This window comes from Spea bombifrons, chromosome 3 (genome assembly GCF_027358695.1).
Source record: "Spea bombifrons isolate aSpeBom1 chromosome 3, aSpeBom1.2.pri, whole genome shotgun sequence".
NCBI classification, from domain to species: domain Eukaryota; kingdom Metazoa; phylum Chordata; class Amphibia; order Anura; family Pelobatidae; genus Spea; species Spea bombifrons.
The window spans coordinates 89,077,630-89,097,618 of NC_071089.1; the positions used below are offsets into that span (position 1 = coordinate 89,077,630).

At 38.2% G+C, this 19,989-nt stretch overlaps 1 protein-coding gene across 3 annotated transcripts; it reads right to left on the reverse strand.

Annotated features, from left to right (window-relative positions):
• Positions 1-739: 739 nt before the first annotated feature.
• ECT2 (epithelial cell transforming 2) lies at positions 740-19,785 on the reverse strand. Of its 3 annotated transcripts, none has more exons than XM_053459736.1 (25): positions 19,620-19,785; positions 18,423-18,566; positions 17,892-17,971; positions 17,712-17,804; positions 17,053-17,235; positions 16,613-16,702; positions 16,104-16,211; positions 15,568-15,641; positions 14,948-15,078; positions 14,676-14,791; positions 14,531-14,593; positions 14,226-14,448; positions 12,651-12,784; positions 12,050-12,169; positions 11,698-11,766; positions 11,241-11,351; positions 10,114-10,210; positions 9,948-10,029; positions 9,480-9,558; positions 9,220-9,339; positions 8,813-8,951; positions 6,275-6,429; positions 5,540-5,647; positions 5,184-5,330; positions 740-1,255 (listed from the first exon to the last, which is right to left on the reverse strand). In XM_053459736.1, exons 2-25 carry the CDS (start codon positions 18,547-18,549, stop codon positions 1,166-1,168), a joined length of 2,739 nt encoding a protein of 912 aa, XP_053315711.1. In that variant the 5' UTR covers positions 18,550-18,566; positions 19,620-19,785; the 3' UTR covers positions 740-1,165. The 3 variants fall into 3 exon arrangements, with proteins under 3 accessions (XP_053315711.1, XP_053315712.1, XP_053315713.1); XM_053459738.1 differs by lacking the exon at positions 740-1,255 and adding an exon at positions 3,668-4,007; XM_053459737.1 differs by lacking the exon at positions 17,712-17,804.
• Positions 19,786-19,989: the final 204 nt, after the last annotated feature.

The window sequence follows — 19,989 nt, forward strand, 5'->3', positions numbered from 1 at the left end:
AATAAATATGGAAATATTGCTTAAAATCAAAGAGAACACCTAAAATAATTGCCTTGATAATTTGAAGTACTTGTATAAACCGATACAGGACTTTAAAGGGTGCTGATTTTTTTCTCCCCTTTTCAGGAAAGATTGCATCAATAGGTGTGTTTACACAAATCATGCTGGAATAATAAAAAAATGACATAAAAAGGTCTCCAGCCTTCACTTTTTCTTACCAGTATTCGGAGATAATCCAGTTACACCTGCCACAACACGTGACACTAAATTCTCTAGCTAGAGAAACAATCGTATGCAAAGGAAACTTATCATAGAAGTTCAGACATATATACAATCCTACATGGACAAGACAGATTTATTTTAAATTAGATATACTTAATGATCACCCCTTTTCCAGTTCCCATGCAATGGCATTACTCAAAAAGGGATCCACTAACAAGTAGCGAAAGTAATGGTACAATCAAGTTAAACCCGAATGGATTTCCCTCCTACCATCGAGTCAGTAGATCACTTTCTTCGGCAGTCATCATACTTAGATGTGGTGAAGCAGGCATTTTTTTTCTTTATCAAATAAATACATTGTAATAGTATTATGAATCCCACTGCTGCAACAGATTAACTTTAATATATTTAAGAGTAGAGAATATTTTCCACTTTCATGATAGCCTACTCAACATGTTACAGTAAAGCTTCAAATGGTCTGAAAGGTGCTGTGACTGATCTTGCTGTAACAAAAAAAAACAAAACAAAACACAAAAATACCATGTGTATCCAAACATGTACCCATCAAACTGTTGCTGCACTAGAACTCGCCATGATTCTTGGTAAGGCATAACAATCCAAAGGCTGAGCAAGAACCGCAGGCGTTCTAGAGCGCTACCTGTTAGTCATGGGCTAAGAAACGATTACATATGCATGCACAATGACATGACAAACATATAAAATATACAAAACACACAGCAAAAAGGTAAACGTACAACTGTCATTTCTACAGATAAATCCTTTGCAGTTCATCCAAGGTAGTTTATCCAACTGTTTTCTCCAAACTTCGTTTTATTTCGCAAGCTGCTGTGAAGTGCTACCAATAAGTACCAAAATTGGAAATCTCACGTCTGTTAGATCAGCCAGCTGCTTTTGTCAGTTACTGCATGAAAATCTAATAATCTTATATGAGGTTTGCCGTTGATCGGCTGAATGTATGGTATTTCCTTTCAAACAAGGACGGAAGGCTTACCAAGGAAGGAGACTGGATGGTCTGGAAAAGAAAAATAAATGCATTAAAAAAAAAAATTGGTAAAGAGTAAAAGCATTGCCTTACCATACCCAAAAGCAAAAATAGCTCAACAAAACCCAAGTACAGGAGACAAATATTGGAAGTGTAGTGCACTTTATAAAGAAGTACCCAACGCCACACCATTTTATTGTGCACCACATGCTTTAGTGACCAGTATAATCTTTCTTTCCAGGTTTTCATGTGCCCTGCTTTTCCAGCTTTTAGAATGTCGGATCAAAACATTTTCAAAAAAGTTATTTTGTAGTAATTGATCAAAAACTCAAGAAATACATGAAATAGCGAACTATTTACATAGGGAGAGAGTCAATTCTGATCCAGCGGGAGGATATTCCTAGATTTCCCTCTGCAGCTGTGTCTTTATACACAATTTTCAAAAGTCCTCTGGTTTTAAATATGTAAAAAAATGGCAGATAACAGGTTTTCTAGTGGATGGCGGAGCATAACATGTCCTTGATTTGTATATGCATAATAAAGGATCACCCCAGTGAGCTTCTCTTGCAAGACAGACTAAGATGGCTCTCCCCACATGCTGAAAAGCCTTATAGTCTTAAGTCAGCTGCTCCGATTTTTCGCAGAAAATTACCAGGGTTGGCCTTTGTAACGAAGTCTAACCTTTAGCATATAAACATCTTTATCATATTTGTCAAACCTATACATGGGCATATGTGCAACGAAGCCGAGAAAGGGTTGAGAAACATTTGCTGTAGCCTCATTGAACATTATTTGAGCTCGTGTCCCATTGTAGTTACTACTAGTAAACATAGCTCTAACAGCAAGCACATTTTAAAAGTTGGCAAGCCCCGAGGAATGGGGTTGTGGATCACTGCATTATTGCGATGCTTTATTAGTCCTTGTTAATTAAACCAATTTTGGATGCAGAATTACATAAGCAAAAGCATCATTACATTGGTATGGTTTTCTTAGATGTGCAACTAAGATACGCTATAGAAACACAGAACAAGACGGCACATTTAGTCTAAATTTTTCCTGCTTTAACCTATTAACGCCCCTTAGGATGTAACTGCACGCCCTGACTGACGATGGCCTTGACTGTCGACCTCGTGGTGTTCAACGGCGCTCGCTGTGAGCACCAGAACACTGTCATGTAATGAATACTCGATAGCGCTATCAGGTATTCCCTTCTGGTAGTGTAAATGCTTTCTAGAGTCTGATGTGTGAACATCCTATGTTACCAACTACCATACTTTCTTCTATTGGCCCGCAGCTGGTTTCCCTTTACTCACTGGAACACTTGATCTACAGTCATCTAAAGCTCTCTTTCCTCTGGCTCTCTGCTTAATGATTTCCAATCTAATTTTCATCAGCATCCTGACACATCCCTCACCAAAATTACTAAGGATCTTGCTGCTAAAACAAAAAGAACACTTCTCCTTACTAAAGTCTCTGGCGCCTTTGTCACTGTAGATCACCAATTCTCCTGCAAACCCCCCTTTTTTTTTTTTTATTACATCCATGACTACTCTGTTGTGGCTCGAATCCTATGTGCCTGTCCCACTTCCTAAAGCTATACTCCACTGCTCGCTCCCTTACCCATCACACCTAGTCAAATCAAAGCCTTTTGATATTCATCTCATACATGACACTGCCAGTATCAAGTCATTCGCTAGTAATTTCAGATCTAGATTTCAACTCCTTAATAACTGACCTACCCCTTTTCCCTCCTTTCATCAATCCAACCTATTACGGACATTCATCCGAGTATTTTTCTGTTGTGCTGCCGTGCCAATCCTCCCAATGGTGTCACGTACCATCCGTAAGCACTGAACCATCTTTGCTTTACCTACAGCTTGCTTCTCATCTCAACTATTCTTTCTTCCCACCACCTTTCTCTGGCCATTATGTCTCATTTCCACTGAACCGCCTAACAGATTGAGCTGGCCTCTCTAAGCATATCTTCACAAGTATTTTCATGTCATTGCCATTTGTGGATATGTATATTTGTGTATTTCATTTTATTGTCAACTTTCAAAAATGGCATTGGGGACTCTCTTTTGAAAATGTTCAATTAGTGGTATAATGTACATCTCATGCTGACTCACTAATGAACAGGCCATCTGAAAAACCGGCAACATGTAGTTGGCGTGGTGAACTATTAGAGGAAAAGAAAAAAATATATATAATGAAAAATTGCAGAGCATGAAGTTTTTTTTGGTGCCTAAATTTTCATCATTGAGTATCATGTCATCCTTCTTCAGGTTTAAGCCCTTGGAAAGAAAGACCAGGCAGAACAGGCTCAGTAATATAAACTGTTTTAACAAAATGTTTTGACACCACTGTGCAAACTTCGCAGTGTTAACACCTAGCAGATCAGCAGTGATTAACGGTGAAAGTGGAAATATTTAGGCTATCGAGCTCACTTAATGTTTCATAATAACGGTTCCTTTCGCATGGTCAGAGATTTCTTGCTGAAGGAAACGTCATTGCCCTGTTCACTCCGTCCATCACAGTCTACTGTAATAATCCGGGGTACAGTTTGTGCTTTACACAACTGGCCGCTGTACGCAGTTAAAGGGGAACCAGGGTTACTAGCTTCCCCTCTTAAGCTATGGGCCATAGGACTGCTAGGGGACCCTGGGCATAACGCGACATGGGATCTAGGACTTTGGGAGCTCCCATCAAGTGAATTTGACCGTTGCACACTAGCATGTTTGGCTGGTCCATTTATGTTGAAGGTAGAAGAAGAGCGAGTAATCTATAAGCAGGAATAAAAGTTCAGTTAAAGCATAATACATATTTGTTTTAAGAAAAGTCAATGTAAATATCACAAGAACATAAGCAAAAAGGCTCTTTTCAACATCTACGGAATTTAATAGATTTACTAGTACGGTTGAATGCCATAAATATGTAAAGTGTTAGGAGTCTATTCTACTCACTCCAAAGAGAGATGTAGTTTTAACTTCCTCACTTCACTATTCAGTATGAAGGGCCAGTACACACAGGTTTCTCCAGCAAGAAGGGCTGGCCCTGCACAAACGGGCGAGGAGACTAAAATCAATCAAGGGCAGGCAATCTCTTCCTGCGGAAGCAGCTCACTGGGATCAGCCTTTCTAGATGTTGAAGAGCTGAAACCACTACTATCCAGCAAGTTAGACTTTGTGCTGTAAACACTTAATTGTTTTGTGACATAAAAGCAGGCGCTGGTAGGTTGCCATAGAAACTCAAAAAGGCTCCTTTAAAGTTTGCTGCTTTACATGGTAAGTGTTTATTAAAATGTATTAAAAATAAGAAACCTAATAAGGCTTATTTGCTGAGTGTGCAAGAGGTGGTTAATGTTTCCTGTAAATAGAAGAGAGCTTTAAGGTTTTTTATAAGCTTTTAAGGCTTAGCTGAACGTGGCCATGAATTCCCCCCCCAAAAAAAAAAATTGCTTCAAGCATACTATGAAAAATATGTAGGTTTATATAAAAAAAACCCTCCATTCGGAATTTCCTAGGTGAAGTATTTAATTTAAATGGCAAGCGCATGAATACAAAATTTACCAAAATATTGGACAAACCTCTACAAAATGATTTTAAAAATCCACCTTCTTAAATACATTTCACAGGTTTGTTAACTGAAAAGATTTATCAGCATCAAATGGTATGCCTAAATTGATGGTAAATGGCTTTTAACAAAGTTTCAAGGGGCATTACATTACGTGGATTCATTGTGTGTGTGTGTCTTTGTAAATGCACACACACACACACACCTATTGCAGACTGTGCCCCCACAGTGGGCTATAACTAACGCAGCAGCACCTTTAACAGACAGCATTAACTCCTCGGTCACAGACACAATGTTTTCAGCCCCTGGTGTCGAGAACTACCGCCTTATTTGACATACTAAAAACATTTTGCACTCGAGCGGATTACAAAAGAGATATACTCACTGCTAAAGAGGTTGTACTTGACATGCGGCTGCTGGCAAAGCTCTCAGTGCTTGAGCCAGGGCTCCGTCCTTCTGGAGTATTATGCACCATCAGAGCTCTCTGCAGGGCTCTCTTGGGGGTCTTTGAAAATGAAAAAGCCCTTGTAACCTGTAACCAAAAGTTAACTAAATTAGCCTTAAAAAATAGGTTAAAATGATAAAATCATAAGCAAACCTCGGATACAGTATTGAGCTTCTTTTACTCTTATTGGAAGCTGTTGATTGCCTTTATCTATAGCACCAATTACTGTATACCCCTTAGATTTTGGAATATGTATGGACTAATGAAACTGTATAAAATAAACTGAGTGGGCTCACTTTCTTGGAAGTCTTCTTTATGGCTCTCGATGCTCTGCTCAGCGTACTGTCCACATCTTTAGTGTTCACTTCTAATGAGTCCGGATCAGTTGTATAAATCAGATTTTCCTACGAAAACATATACACAAGTTTGCCCTTTAAAAATTTTTTAAAAAGGAAGTAACATTTGTAAAAGACACTTAAAAAGTAGGATTAATGAACCAGAGTATTGGGGAAATAGTTTTTTTTTAAGCCTTTACTGCCATCAAGTGGAGAAAAACACCACGGCTAGCTGGGAAAATCTGACTGAAGTGAAGAGGCTTTTCAAACGCCTTTCATAGATGTGTACACATCGCAGTTTAAGGAACGGTAATGTATTGGAAACAAGTAATTACATACAATGCTAACCTACAAAAAAGCCTCAAATGCCAGAGTTGTAAAGTTTAACCTTGGTTATGGTCCCATCCTTACCCCTTCAGGATTTAATTCTAATTACTTGTAATAAAACTTTGTTAGTGCACATAAGAGCATAAATAATGTGAATGTTTTCTTCCGATAAATTCATTGTGGCAGTCCCCAATATAGCACCATTGTGTGCACACTTGAAACATAGCAGGAGTCAACTCCATTGGAGAAGGAAAAACCCAAAATGAATATAACCAATGCTCAAAATAAAATTTTGTGCATTTAGATGAATGGTAAAAGTACTTCAGTCACGTTGACACACCAGCTGGAACAAGACAGACACACACTTACAGCATCTGCTTTACAAATGGTGTTGGCCATGTGCCGGCAGAGCATCTTCAGCCAATCGGCTTTAGGAGGCTCCTCCGAGGTCAGCTGGAAGCTAAACAGCTGGTTCGCCTGTTCCGTTGGAGGTCGCACTACCAAAGCAAACGCGTTATGGCAATCTGCAAAAGATCAAAAGGTTATTAAAACATAACTACATGGTTTGGGCTGGAACAATCTTAGAGGTTCTATGACCCAGTTGTGAGGAGTTAACCAAGAAACTCGCATGCTGGAGAGATTCAGCTAAAAGGCACACTTCAAATCAGCAGGCTGCACCGACGTTACTGGGCAGGGGTCACGTGCTGCTAAAGCATTTTAAACAGCTTTTACATACAAACTGATTTCGTGCAATTTTTACATATATAAAATGCAACACAGTTACAGCTAATCTAATTGAAAGAGTTACATGGAGATAAGGAAGCGTTTGTATGACGCGCTAAAGTTTTTTTTTTTTTTTTTTTTTAAAACACCTTTTTTTTTAATAGATTCCGAAACTATGTAAACAGCAAGAAAGAAATGAGGATGAATTTTACAGACATGAAGGAATACGAACTACTTAAATACACTAGCAATGTTCAGCCACACGTCCCAATACAACACAACATTTAAAATTAACGAGGGTAAAACACACTGCTTTAGCATCCCTTTTGCAAGAAAACAAATATACAAGCACATTTAGGACAGGAGTGTCGCGTGTGCGTTTAACATTTCTGCAGTGCTCATTTTAAGCTACAGTATACATTTCGTGTACCCACACAAATATAATGGTATCTTCAGGACTCTGATTATATCTAATAAGTATTTTTTTTATCGACTTATTTGAAAATTAACTCATCTACAAAAGCTAATGAAAAGATCTGATAGGACAAATTAGAATCTAAATACCCAATGCTTATGTTTTTTCTTGCAAGTTACAGGGGGAATAGAGAGTTTTTACGTTACTAAATTTTTATTTCACTAATAACATTTGTATTTAACCCGCAGGAGGTCTGAAAATATCGTCTTGGGAACTCATTTTTTTAGCGGAGGGCGCATATTGCGAAAGGCAAAATCTCTCGCTATGGCACTTGGACGCTCTTTGGAGAAGTTAGCACGTCCTGGGTGGGTTTTCAGAGTCTCTGTATGCCGCGATAGAGGCATTTTAGCAACACCATTTGAGCTTTGGGGATGATCAACTTCTTTTAAAAACACAGCCAGGCATCATATTTAATTTGGCAGACGTTGTCGCTCCGGGGAGTGATCAGACTAGGTCTCTTGATGCAGTTTTCGTTTGGGAGAGAAAAAAAAAGCAATCTTTGTATGCTTTCTAAATCTGTTAAACCTCATTATGCGCCAGGCACAGCTATTGTCATTAATAGGATGACGTTCCGTGAGGTGCCTGGCACCTCAGTAGTGATTGAGAGGAGTTACATATATGCACGCACGCACAGCCGACTTCATTATCACTGCAGCTCTGGTTATCTGCCCATTCCTCACCCAAGAATCCATAAAAACTCTGGTTCATTCACTTATTTCCGGTCTTGACTACTGCAACACTCTTCAGTCTGTCCTAAATGCCGCTGCTAGGCTTATCTTCCTTGCACGTCACTCCTCTTCCGATTCCCCCACTCTGTGAAACCCTCCACTGGCTCCCAATTACCTTTAAAATTAAACTTAAAATCCTGGTACTGACATAAGGCCATCCATAATATTGTTCCTCCATATATTTCTGCCCTCATAAGCAAATACCCCATACTCACTTATCTCCTCTTTCTTTTCCTGTCTACAAGATGTCACTCAGGCTGCCCCATATCTCTGGAACCTACTTCCACCGAACCTTCAGCTTTCACCCTTTCTCCCAACATTCAAGAAACATCTCAAAACTCACTTCTAGCAGCTAAGATGGTGCGTCCTTGTCATCGATACAACTACCACACTACCTCTCACCCTTTCTCTGAGCCTTATGTTTGCCACCCCATTCCCTCAGGATTGTAAGCTTGCGAGCAGGGCTCTCTCCATCTAATGTATCGGTTTGTCTTAGTCTGTTAATTCTAGCCTTGAATATACGTATTGTATTAAGCACTGTGTAAATTGTTGGCGTTATATAAATAATAATAATAATAATCACATTTCTGTCTGTTCCTCTTCAGGACCCTTTTATCTGGGAGCTCTGGTGTATTTCAATCCCAAACTAGACTGAGTAAACATCTGCATGATGGCATGCAAAACCCGACATATTGTTTGTTCTTATTACAACCCTATTTTAAAACACCGGCTACAAATATGGCACATGCTTACGGGAGCCATTATCGCCTAACCATGAGAATTATCTTCCATTCAGAAAAGTTATTTTTAGATTTTAGCAATCAAACGGCTGCTGATTAAGACACAGAGAACCAGATGGTAATAAACGTGTCATTCTAAGAATTAAACGTCACACAATGCATCATTTTAACTCATTCTCGAACCAAATTATTGATCAGATTTAAAAGTCTGACTGCAAAATTTTATTCAGAAACCACTGACCTTCAGTCTCCCGGATGTCAAGAACCTTCTTTATCTGTGAAAGAGGCATTAGACTAATGTGTTTCAGTGACGCTGGGGGCCTAGTGTGGCCATGAGGACTCTTGAAAGCACCAATAACCTTATGCCGTTTCCTTGCAATCTGTAAGATATTTATAAAGAAATCATAATGAACACAGGATAGAGTAAGACACACAATACTATAGATCATGTTCCCAATTATTCCAATCAATACACACATGGTTTCGGATACACTGTCCAAGTTTGGTTTTTTTAGCTTTGTATTTCTGCAAATGGCAGCATGGCGTGCATTACAGTGCCTTTATACATGTTTATCCCCGCATACGTTTTATAGTCAAGGTAAACCACAATTGAAAGATGTTTCTGAATAATTAAAAGCTATACTTTACCTCAAGGCAATCATTAAATAGAAAAAGAGTAACTTGTTCTCCACGGTCACAAAGATCATCACCAAGAGCAACTGTCTCCACTCGCTGTACCAGCATGCGATGTGAAGACAACAGATTAGCCTACAGAAGGGATATGGAGGGCAACAAAGTTAGTGGTCAATACAGTTAACACGTCCAGGAAACAAATACATAGCCACTGCGGCTCACTCCTGTTCATAACTGGATTTCTACATTTACATTCTTAAAAAAGAAATACTTACAGGACATCCATCTACTTCATAGACAACATCAAAGATCTGCCTCTGTCCTTCAGTTTTCCTTTTATCTTCGTTAATGTGACTGTGGGTCAAAAATGGCATAAGGTTTTCCAAGTGTTATAACAATTTGTCCATGTAATACCTTTGAAGCATTGTCTGCCAAGGTCACATTTAATAGATTAGTTCTCGCAGGTATTTAATGGGAAGTAGAAGCCAGACATCATATTCCAACAACACCTTATATTCCATTAGAGCAGGCTCTATTTTGTTTTGTTTTTTTGTTGGACAGGACAACCAAGAACCCTCAACCCACCCCCAATAAAAAATGATTTATATACTTTTTTAAATAGATTTGAGCAATTTATTTTAATGGGAGTGCAAGTAATGCATTTAAGCTCTCAAACTATCTCCTGGTATGTGTCCCCAAGGATTAATAATTCCTGGCCATGCACATCGCTTGTGAGTTCTTACGTCATAACTTCTCTTAATGACTCAATAGCTTTCTCCAACATAACTTTGTCGGGGTTATCATCCGCTGTATGCTTCTTGAGATCTACAATAACGTAAGAACAGAATTAAGCTTCTCGTTATTTCCGCCAAGCTCAATTACAACATTAAGAGTAGGAGGTTATATTACCATTTAAAAGAAGAGCAACACTAGGCAACCTCTGAACAGGTCGAATTAGTAGTTCCACTAAAGTCTGACGTCCACATTCTTGCTTAGCTTGATTAATCTGGAAAACAGTCACAAGTCACAATTTTTGCCAATAAGTACTTTAATATGCATTTTGAATTGCAAAAGAACCTGCCTGGGACACTGAAGCGTCTAACCATGTTCTGGCTGATTTTTGGTAGGATACACAGCTTCACAAAGCTATAGCACTGTATTTCAGCTGAATGACTAGAACTAGAGGGCAAGAACTAGCTAGAGTTTAAAACTTGCAACCGTGGTTCTCATCACATCAATGCTCCGGCAACTCATATAATTGAATGAGAATAATTGCTCAGAATAATTAAGGGTAACAGTTATTTTTTATAGTAACTTTTTCCTTCCCATCTGTAACCATACCAGTTTCTGCTTTCTGTATGGTCTTGCACTACTGCATCAGCATAAACGTGTTATGTCTTATGTTTGTAAGTTAATGTTGTACCTCTAGAGCTACTGTCAATTAGGCCCCGATTTTTTTTTGTTTTAACTACAAAACACTCCAGCTGAAATATAAATGCACTTTCTTAGAAAAGGCAAAGTGTAAGCATAACAAATGTAAACCAAATAGAAAAGAGATTGAGCACCCCACACCAGAAGATATTCTAAATTCCAAAAATCAGTCCATATAATTTCTTCACTACAGTGCCTATTTACTGGAGCAGTGAAAGCTGTCCAGAGTCAAGAATTTAAGTAGCACCTATCACTATTTTATAACAAATGTACTTCATGAATCATTTGCATTATACAAGTTTGAGATCAACCACACAGTATTCTAGGTGTACAGTCCAAGCAAAATTCTCTCCCCCACTTTGTCTGCACAGTACTTTTTTTTTTTTTTTTACTTAAAAAGAGCCTTTAATATTAAAGTATAAAAGACAGATATCCACCATAACAGAAACCAGTCCTCAATTAAAAAAGCCCCAATTGGGGAATCAAGCAGCGATAATATAAAGTAGCGTGCAGACGAGATACACAGGATAACAATAGTTTATCGCAAGAACAGAATTGATAGCAAAAGAAATTCTTCAACCTACCCATGAAACCGGAATACATACCTTCAGGAACGCATGGAACCTTGGCTTTGTTTTTTCACATTTTATAATGGTCTCCTTACTCATTTCAAAGAAGTTTACAAAAGGTGGGTATGTCTTCACCAAATCCTTAGACTGAAAAATGCAGAGCGTGTTCATTTTAAATAGAACAGCTTAGAAATCAAAAATTAAACTAGGTTACACAGTAAGATGCATTATGCTTCTGCATATGTTTGTAAAGTGATATATTATTTGCAGTCACATAGCATTAGCACAATAAAAAAAAAAACAAAAGAACAAAAAAACAAACTTATAAAGTGGTATTTTATTGACTGTAATATTTCCTGATATTACTTTTCCCCCCCCTACAATTACAGTCAAGCCTAATTAACAAGTCTTGTGTTTGTATAAGATTGCTGAACTTATCAAAAAGGGAAATGTAGTTTGCGAATAGGCTTTCCATCAAATAAAAAAAACTCACACAAGCCAGAAAAACTTCACCGATACTTCTGGTCTCTGCCCATTCCATCATCATTTTTTCCAGATCACCCTGGAAGAGGAGCAACATTAAATGCAAAATATACATATTACATGCACATACATAATATCTTACTTTAATGCATATATCAATGACATGTTTTGGGCAGTTCTTTACTTTTAGGCTCCCAAAATAGAACACAAATCAAAGGGGAAAGTATAGAAACCTGCCATATTCCACAGAGCTGCACAATTCAAATATGGGGTGGGTGAATACATAGATATTTACACGTTGCTAACAAAAAGTTCCTAAGTTAAACACCATACCAGTGGAAACGTTCAAATAAATACTTTACCTTAATTTTAGTGTGTACATCAAGAATGTCTGGAATACTGCCAAAAATAGTCTTTATCTCCTCCTGAGCAAGGATTGGGCCACCAACCTGCCCTTCTTTTTCTAACGGAACTTGGAAAAGCTGAAAGCGTGTCGTAAAGTTAATTTGGTTCACGAACATTTAAGCGCGTACTTACAAGTCCAACAGTTCTTGGCAGCAGATTGTTCTTGTCCCACCTGTTCTACTGAATAACCTTTATAACTACATAAATTTCAATTTGTCTGAAACCATTTATTTCCCAAAGCCTTGCCAGAAATTATTCCTTCACTTCAGATTTTGCAGGGACCATTTGATTGTCATGCGACACAAATGCAGGCGCTGCTAGGCTGTTGCTATAGAAACTGGAAGCATCTTAAAAGTTTCAATGTTTCTAGGCGATTAAACCATTATAGTTAAGTATGACAGATTTGTCTAGCATGTAAACTTTAGCACGGCAATTGATGTGGATCAGCACCTTTAAATATTTAAGAATTTAATTTACCATTAACAGCAACAATTTCTTGCTTAACACATGAAAACACTGAATTGCGACATGACCATTTTCCAATCTTTGCACTTTTACCTGTACAATAGTAGTGAGAATGTCAACATAATTGCTCTCCGTCTGATACAGTTCCATAGCAACCTGCCATCTCGCAGACTGTTTCTGAGGCGCTGGTGTGGCAATCCTGGATTTCGCACTGGGCTTTGGTGTATCTGGCAAAAAGCAAGAGGCATAAACGCGTTACGAGTTAGAGAGAGCATTTCATTTGAGGAAATTTGTCATGAAATAAGTTGTATTTAGACACCAGAACGAAGTACCGATGGATTGCAGGCCTTTTCCTTGCATTCTCACTTAGTTTTCTAAAGTCAACCAAGACTTGACATTTTTACTATAGGAGTAACAGCAATGGATTGCATCACGCTCTTACCACCATGCTGCGTTCTTTACACGTTTAAGAAAGATTAACAATTTAACGTAGCCCCAAAAACAGCATTCCTTACTATAATATATATATTATAGACGCTTGGGTTCTGGATTTAACATAAGACAGTGGGATAAAAAGCAAGAACATGGATATTTTGTCACCAACGCTTTTTTTTTTAGCTCAAAACACTCATTCTGAAAGCAGTGTCTTACGAGTCAGGTACTGTTTATGTACACAAGGTCTACCGTTTGAAATACTATTACTGCCGTTTAATGCCTCCTTAAAAGAGCGAAAAGTATGCCTTGCCTGCAAAGAGTCTAAATCTGTTCCTCAACTTCAGTCCTTAAGGACCACTAACAGGTCATTTTAGGATATCCCGGGCTCGACACAGCTGGATTAATTAGTAGCTCATTCACTTAAACTGCCTCCTTACCTGGGATATTGTAGGCATATCTTTAAAACCTGTATGGTTAATGCTCCTTGGGGACTTGTTAAGAAACTGTGGTCTAAAGATCAATCACCCACAGTACCTTGAAAGAGTGTTCTGCTTTATAAATTCTTATGTGCTTCTTTTAGGAGTTCAAGACGATACAGCCCAATGGTCCCAACAGAACAGGGCAAACATTCTGAAACTTAGCTTGTAATTCCCTTGGAACGGTTAAGGATCTTACTACCTGCAATTACTAGTATTTGTAGACTAAAGTTCATAAACTTACAAACACACTACTGCACAAGAAAAGAGAAGGAAGATGGATTAGCCATTTGCTTTAGATATGCATAATCTAACACAGGGCAACATAATTTGGGTTAACAGCCAAAAAATACATATTGAGTAAGAATGTCAAGTCTGGGTGACCAGAGAGAATAAAAAGCCATTGTATTCATCTTGTTTGAAAAGAAATGCTTTTACACCACCTCATTTATCACAATAGTGGATGCAAAAGTATGTGTAAAAGACTGGAAATTTGGGTTACAATAAATGAAGTGCCCTTAACATGATGCCACAAACAGAAGAGTGTAAAACTGAGTGACAGCACCCCCAAGATATATCCCTAGAGATCAAGTGACCAGAATCGGAGGAGGCCGGACGATAAACCTTTTGTACTAAGACTTCTGTTTTATGTAGAACATCATAAACTCACCAATAACACTTCCTACAAGAGCAAATGGATCACTAGACTGGACAGAAAAGTCTTGCCTGCCCCCTAAGAGACACACAGCTATTATACCTGAAAAGGACTTTCCAGACTCTGGTGTGTTGGAGATATCTAGCAGCGAGCCAATGGACAACGAATGTTCAGCTGATTGGCGTTTTCGAGGTGGAAATGGTGAAATATCAGTGTCCCTAGTAAGTTGGGCAAGAGTATCTTTTAACCGGCGTTTTTTGCGATTGCTGCTCGGCGTGTTCAAGGAGAGAAGGGAGACAGACTTTTTCAGTGCAGGGCTATCCTGCTGTAAGGAAAGGAAAAAATATAAATCAGAATGTTTTCTTTTCAGTATTCACAACAATATCAACAATCACAATAAGAAATACCTTTTCAAAGAGGTACATTGTTTCTCCAGCTCTTGCATCCATCTGTATACTTCCCCAAAACCACTTAAAGCAAAAAAAAATGGAAATTGTTAGCAGCTGGGAACAGATCAGACAATGCGCTGGGAAAAGCAGACGGGAGGCTTACCTCTTGCTTGACCACATAGAGTTTTTTGGAAGGTTCAAAAGGTAACTCTTTGACAGAGTTTTCTTCTACAACCAGATGGGTGCATTTTTCATTGCCAACAGGTAAATATTGCCCTCCTGATATAGAAAAGGAAGTTATTTAGTGACAAGAACCAGCGAATTCAGCAAAAATATTTGACGTTATACAGCTGTTCAATCTTAAGTCAGATTTGCCAACAATTGAACACTTATTAGGCAAATAAGCCTTGCCTGCCCCGTTCTTTTTGCCAATACCTTGCATTTCAGTCATTTCTTCCATGCTGACTCGCTCTTCTTCAGAAAACCCAATAAAACTTAATATGCAGTCTTGGAATGGAGGAACTTTAAATTCATTTTTAAATGTCTCATCTGTAGCACTAAATTCACTGAAAGAGGAAAAAAATAATCAAGCTTTATATTATGTCCATGTGCTGCTAACATTACAAATCGACTGGATACATTTATTGTCATTAATGCTCAAGCAATAAATGTGTAAACGAATAAATTACCATACAGCAGATTAAGCATGCCCTTAGAATCAGAGGGTACTAATCATAACCCCCTCCTACTGGCAGTATTTTGTTATGCATTAGTAGCATTCAAAACAATATTAAATTAGCCCTCCATGAGTTATCCATATGTAACTAGAGAAAATAGGGGTTTCAAGAAGCGTTTATGGACAACTGATTTAGCCAGTAAACAGTAATTTGTAGGGTCCTGCATAAATCTCTATTGTTCCACAACAGTTGTTTATCTAACCTTCCTGGAAAGCTGGATTACAGACAATTGCACGGACAATGCATCTATATAAAACCACTATGCCGACGCATTTACAGTTTATAAATGCACATAATCTATTAAAACAGCAAATTTACAGTTCATTTCTTCTCTCCCAAGCCTTTAAAATCCAGTCAGCTTTCATGATGGGGGTGCCCAAGCTAACTGCAACCTAGAAAAAAATAAGATATTTTAAATACATGGATGTAAATTTTGCAAAATAATTTGTGGACCTCTTTTTGAATTAATTTAGCACTACATTGCCACAAGGAAATGATTTATGAATTTTAGTCCTTCACAAAAGTTACATGTATTTAACATGGTAGCAATTCATAGTATTCAGGACACAAGTATCATGAGACAAAAAAGCAACATTGCAATATAAATGCAGAGCAGCATATATATATAAAAATATGTTATGTAATGTACAGAGAAAAGAACACATGATATAGGGTTTATTTATATGCATACCAGACTAGAAAGCTCAAGCAATAACAGCACTAAATAGTTTGGTGGGTCCTGTCAAGCTTCCAGGCTATACCGTATTTGCAAAGCAGACATTTTAATGGTAAAGAGTTATTTATTTGGACAGAAAGGACACACGATCTTAGTGTTCAGTAATTTGTACACTTACCCTGAATTTATCTCCATGAGTTGAGTTAGCAATGAGATGTGTAACTTTTGAACTGAAGTCTTTTCTTATAGTTCCACCCATGTGATGGACCAAGGTTACAAGCTTCACCTATAGAGATGCACAACATTCAAAATTACAGGAGGATCAAACTAAATTAGTAAAGAATACTATTGATATTATATCAAAAAAATGTAACATGCACAGAAGAGGGGATTTGGGAGCAGAGGGCAGAAAACAGATTGATAAGATAATGGTTTTACCAAACCACAGCCAGGGTTTTTAATGCCTCACTGTCAAAAATCTGATTTTTTTCAGTTGAGGATATGGAAGATACTTGCAATATAGATAATTTATTTCTTGATATATGAGAAAAAGCTTCACAGGTGCCAAGAACAGCTGACCCTACTGTCCTAACATCTCACCACAAGCATATATTTATATTAGGCCATTTCTCTGTGGCATTCATTTCACATGTATATACATACACACACACTAAAAAATTAAGTTACCAATTCCTCTTTTCTTCTGAACCCAGTAAAGCACAGGACTAGATTCAACATGCTTGCACAATAGAGGGGTCGGGATGTAAAAGGCAACGGCTAGAAAAGAAATAGAACAGATAAAACATGACAGTCAATTCAACGTTTTTTAATTAACAAGAAAAAAAAAAGGCAGCTTTCAACATGAACAATGCTTACTGGTATCAGAGTCAAAACTCACAGGGCTGAACATATGATCTAGGAGAGTATTAGAAGTTTGGGAGGTGGCCAAGGTATGCATCCATAAAATCCCCCCCCTTACGCATATAAGATACTTTGCTCATGTTAACTAGCCTTGCAAACGAGCTAGTATAGATGTATGACATACAATAGAAAATACTTATGAAATGTAGTAACAGAATTTGCAGCGTTTTAAAGTGAAGAGACATAAATGCTAATTTGGAACGTACCTCTCCTTTCTGAGCACAATAAAGGATTATCGGAGGGCCAAGTACTCTGCAGTCTGCTTTATATAGATATTGAAAGGAAGGATTTTGGAAGTCTGACAGGACAAACACGTTCTCAAATTCTGGACTATCAGCATCGACATACTCTTTCACAGAGTTCGTTTTCAGACAGGGAACTTTGATTTCCTTTGGTTGCAGGGAAAAATAATTCAGTTAAATCAACAGGATTTTGTTGACATGACAAACCAGGCTTAAAAAACAAAACACACTTGGGGATACCACTTCAATATTAAACCGAAAAATAGCTAATATTTCTTAACTAAATTTCTACAGAAGTACATAATCAAATGTACTAGAAAACCAACAGTAATACATTAGTGTTTTGTTACTGTACATTTTTAGCGCATAGTGAGATCCAGCCACCGAGAAGACACAGAAGCGATGTAATTTAACCACAAGAGTATTACCAATACACCACAGGAGAATGCAAGAATAAATATTTGTCACCATTGAAGTGTTTGAGTGCCACTCATTAGGTGTTCTCTTTGTTTAAAATAACAAATATGAAGCTGTGTCAAAACAAACAGCCGTGTTAGTTGTGCAACTTAAATAATTGGATGTGATGTGCTGCATGCAAAGCAGGTATGAACTATTTACCATACCATGTTTACAATGGTTTTAATAAATGATTCTCTGGATTTTTCAGGACAATTTTCATTTATCTTTATAACAGGAACCTCCATTACTTTAACTGTCTGTGGAGAGGAAGACTCAGATATAGTAATACAATAGCAGGCGAAAACTTAGGAAGCAGAAGGGAGAAAACTGCTAAATAGATATACCTCCAGAGCTTTTATCAGCGCCTCGTCACTGCCAGCATCTTCTACCAGAACCACTCTTGTTTCAATCTGAGGCATTTCTTCTGTTATAAAAAAATATGATCATTGGCAAATAAAAATATGATAAATGGAATTGATTAAAATAGATATTTAAATGCAGGTTAAAATATGCAACGAAATACACAGGAAGCAGAAGATCAGAAATTTACCCCACAAGTTCTTTAAAGAATTACTAAGAAGGGATATTAACCTCCCTTAGGGACAGGTACCATGGCTATTTTCAGTAACATGTTCACACACAGATTTGGAACTAAGCTATTCCAGTTGGCGACAAAGAAATAAGTGGATTTCCGGATACATATGCTATAGTTATAAACCAAAATAACTTACACAAGAGTATCTTATAAAACTCATTTTAATATTTGCGACTTTTAAAACGTGGTTGCAATAAGTGCCACATATAAAGGATTCAGTGAATTATCTTGAATGAGATGTATGAAGGCAGGTATGGGATACACATTGCAAGCGGCTTACCATCATTATCTCCAGAACCCCCAAACAGGTTTTCTTTTGAAGTCTCTGTAATTTTAGAGTCAAACGCAGAGGAATCTGCCAGAATACTTCTGCTTGTGGTAGGTACCAACATACTGTTGTCACTCATGATTGAATTCTGATCAGCTGTGGAATAAAGTAAGAGCATGTGATTCTGATAATTTACAGAAATAAAACAGAGTACATAGAGATTTAGTGACAAAAAACACTTTAGGTCACTAAATAGCATCTTTACCCAGCATCAGTTGCAATGGCCAAGCCTGACATTGATTCATACATTAACACCGCAGTCACAAATCCATGTTGGCATGTGCACTGTTACATTTATACAGAGAGCGTCGGCAGATTCTGTTAAAGGTGTAGCAATATGGGACAAAAAATAAAAAAAAAAAAAACACAAAATTTGCATTACATTGACATATATAGAGAATTACTGGTACAGAAGGACAAGAAGCCTTCGCTTCTAGTACTCCATAGTTTTTATTTTACTGAAAGGGTGGTATATAAGTGGAACAGCCTCCCATCCGAACTGGTAGAGGCTTATGCAGCAAGGGAATTTAAACACGAATGGGAGTCATAAAGCTATCCTCAATCTGAAACACGACTAAGTTCCAAGTCTTTACATCTGTAAAAATGTGCAGACTAGTCGGGTCACCTGTACTCATCTGCCATCAGATTCAATGTTATCTATGTTGCCATAACCTTTGAATGCATGAACTGCAAGAAGAGATGTGTAAACGGCTGCCGCTATATAAATTCAAAGTAATTTCCCCTAAAAGCAGTTCATGATTTGCCAGTCCCCCAACAACACAAATTCCCTTCTCAACCAGCTGTCAAGACAGCGCTGTAAAATGACACATCATTGAATGTAAAGAGTTTATTATATAAGTAACCCATTTATTATACAGCTGGCAGGGATAGGGCATATAATAGCACACACTGCATTAAGACCTGTGGTGGACGCACCTGCCAAGCCCAGAAACCGGCAAGAGGTTGGGGGGAAAACGCCAGCCGGAAATGTTACTTAAGTGACATTGCCCCAAATACACGAACTAACTTCAAAGACCACCTGTTCAAAGCCCGAGGCCCAAAGGAGCAAGTCTGCGCCCCTCCCCCAGGCCTGTCTCACACGCACTGCTGCTGAACGCCAGGTAACTTGCCGAGCCCGCAATAGTTTACCGAGGATCACCGGTCCTGCTCCCCGTGGCACGGCTGGTACCAACACACGCTTTTCTCTTAATTAAGAGTCAGAAGACTTCCTACGGGTGGCGGCTTAAACAGAGACCGCTCTTCTACACAGAGCTCATTCTTCCTCAGCAGCGGCCATCAACCGTATTCAAAATCTCGAGCCAAAACATAAGGACGCTGCTGATTGGCCGAGCAACGTGGAAAGCTGTAACCGTGATTACCATTGGTTCAGATACGGCAAAGCGCATCTGAGCCTTTTTATGATTGGTCGTCTTGTTTCCTCATACCTTCACCGTAACAGGCATAGGCAATCTTATTGGACGCCTGCGAGTTTGAACGATTGGATGATAACGGACCAAGG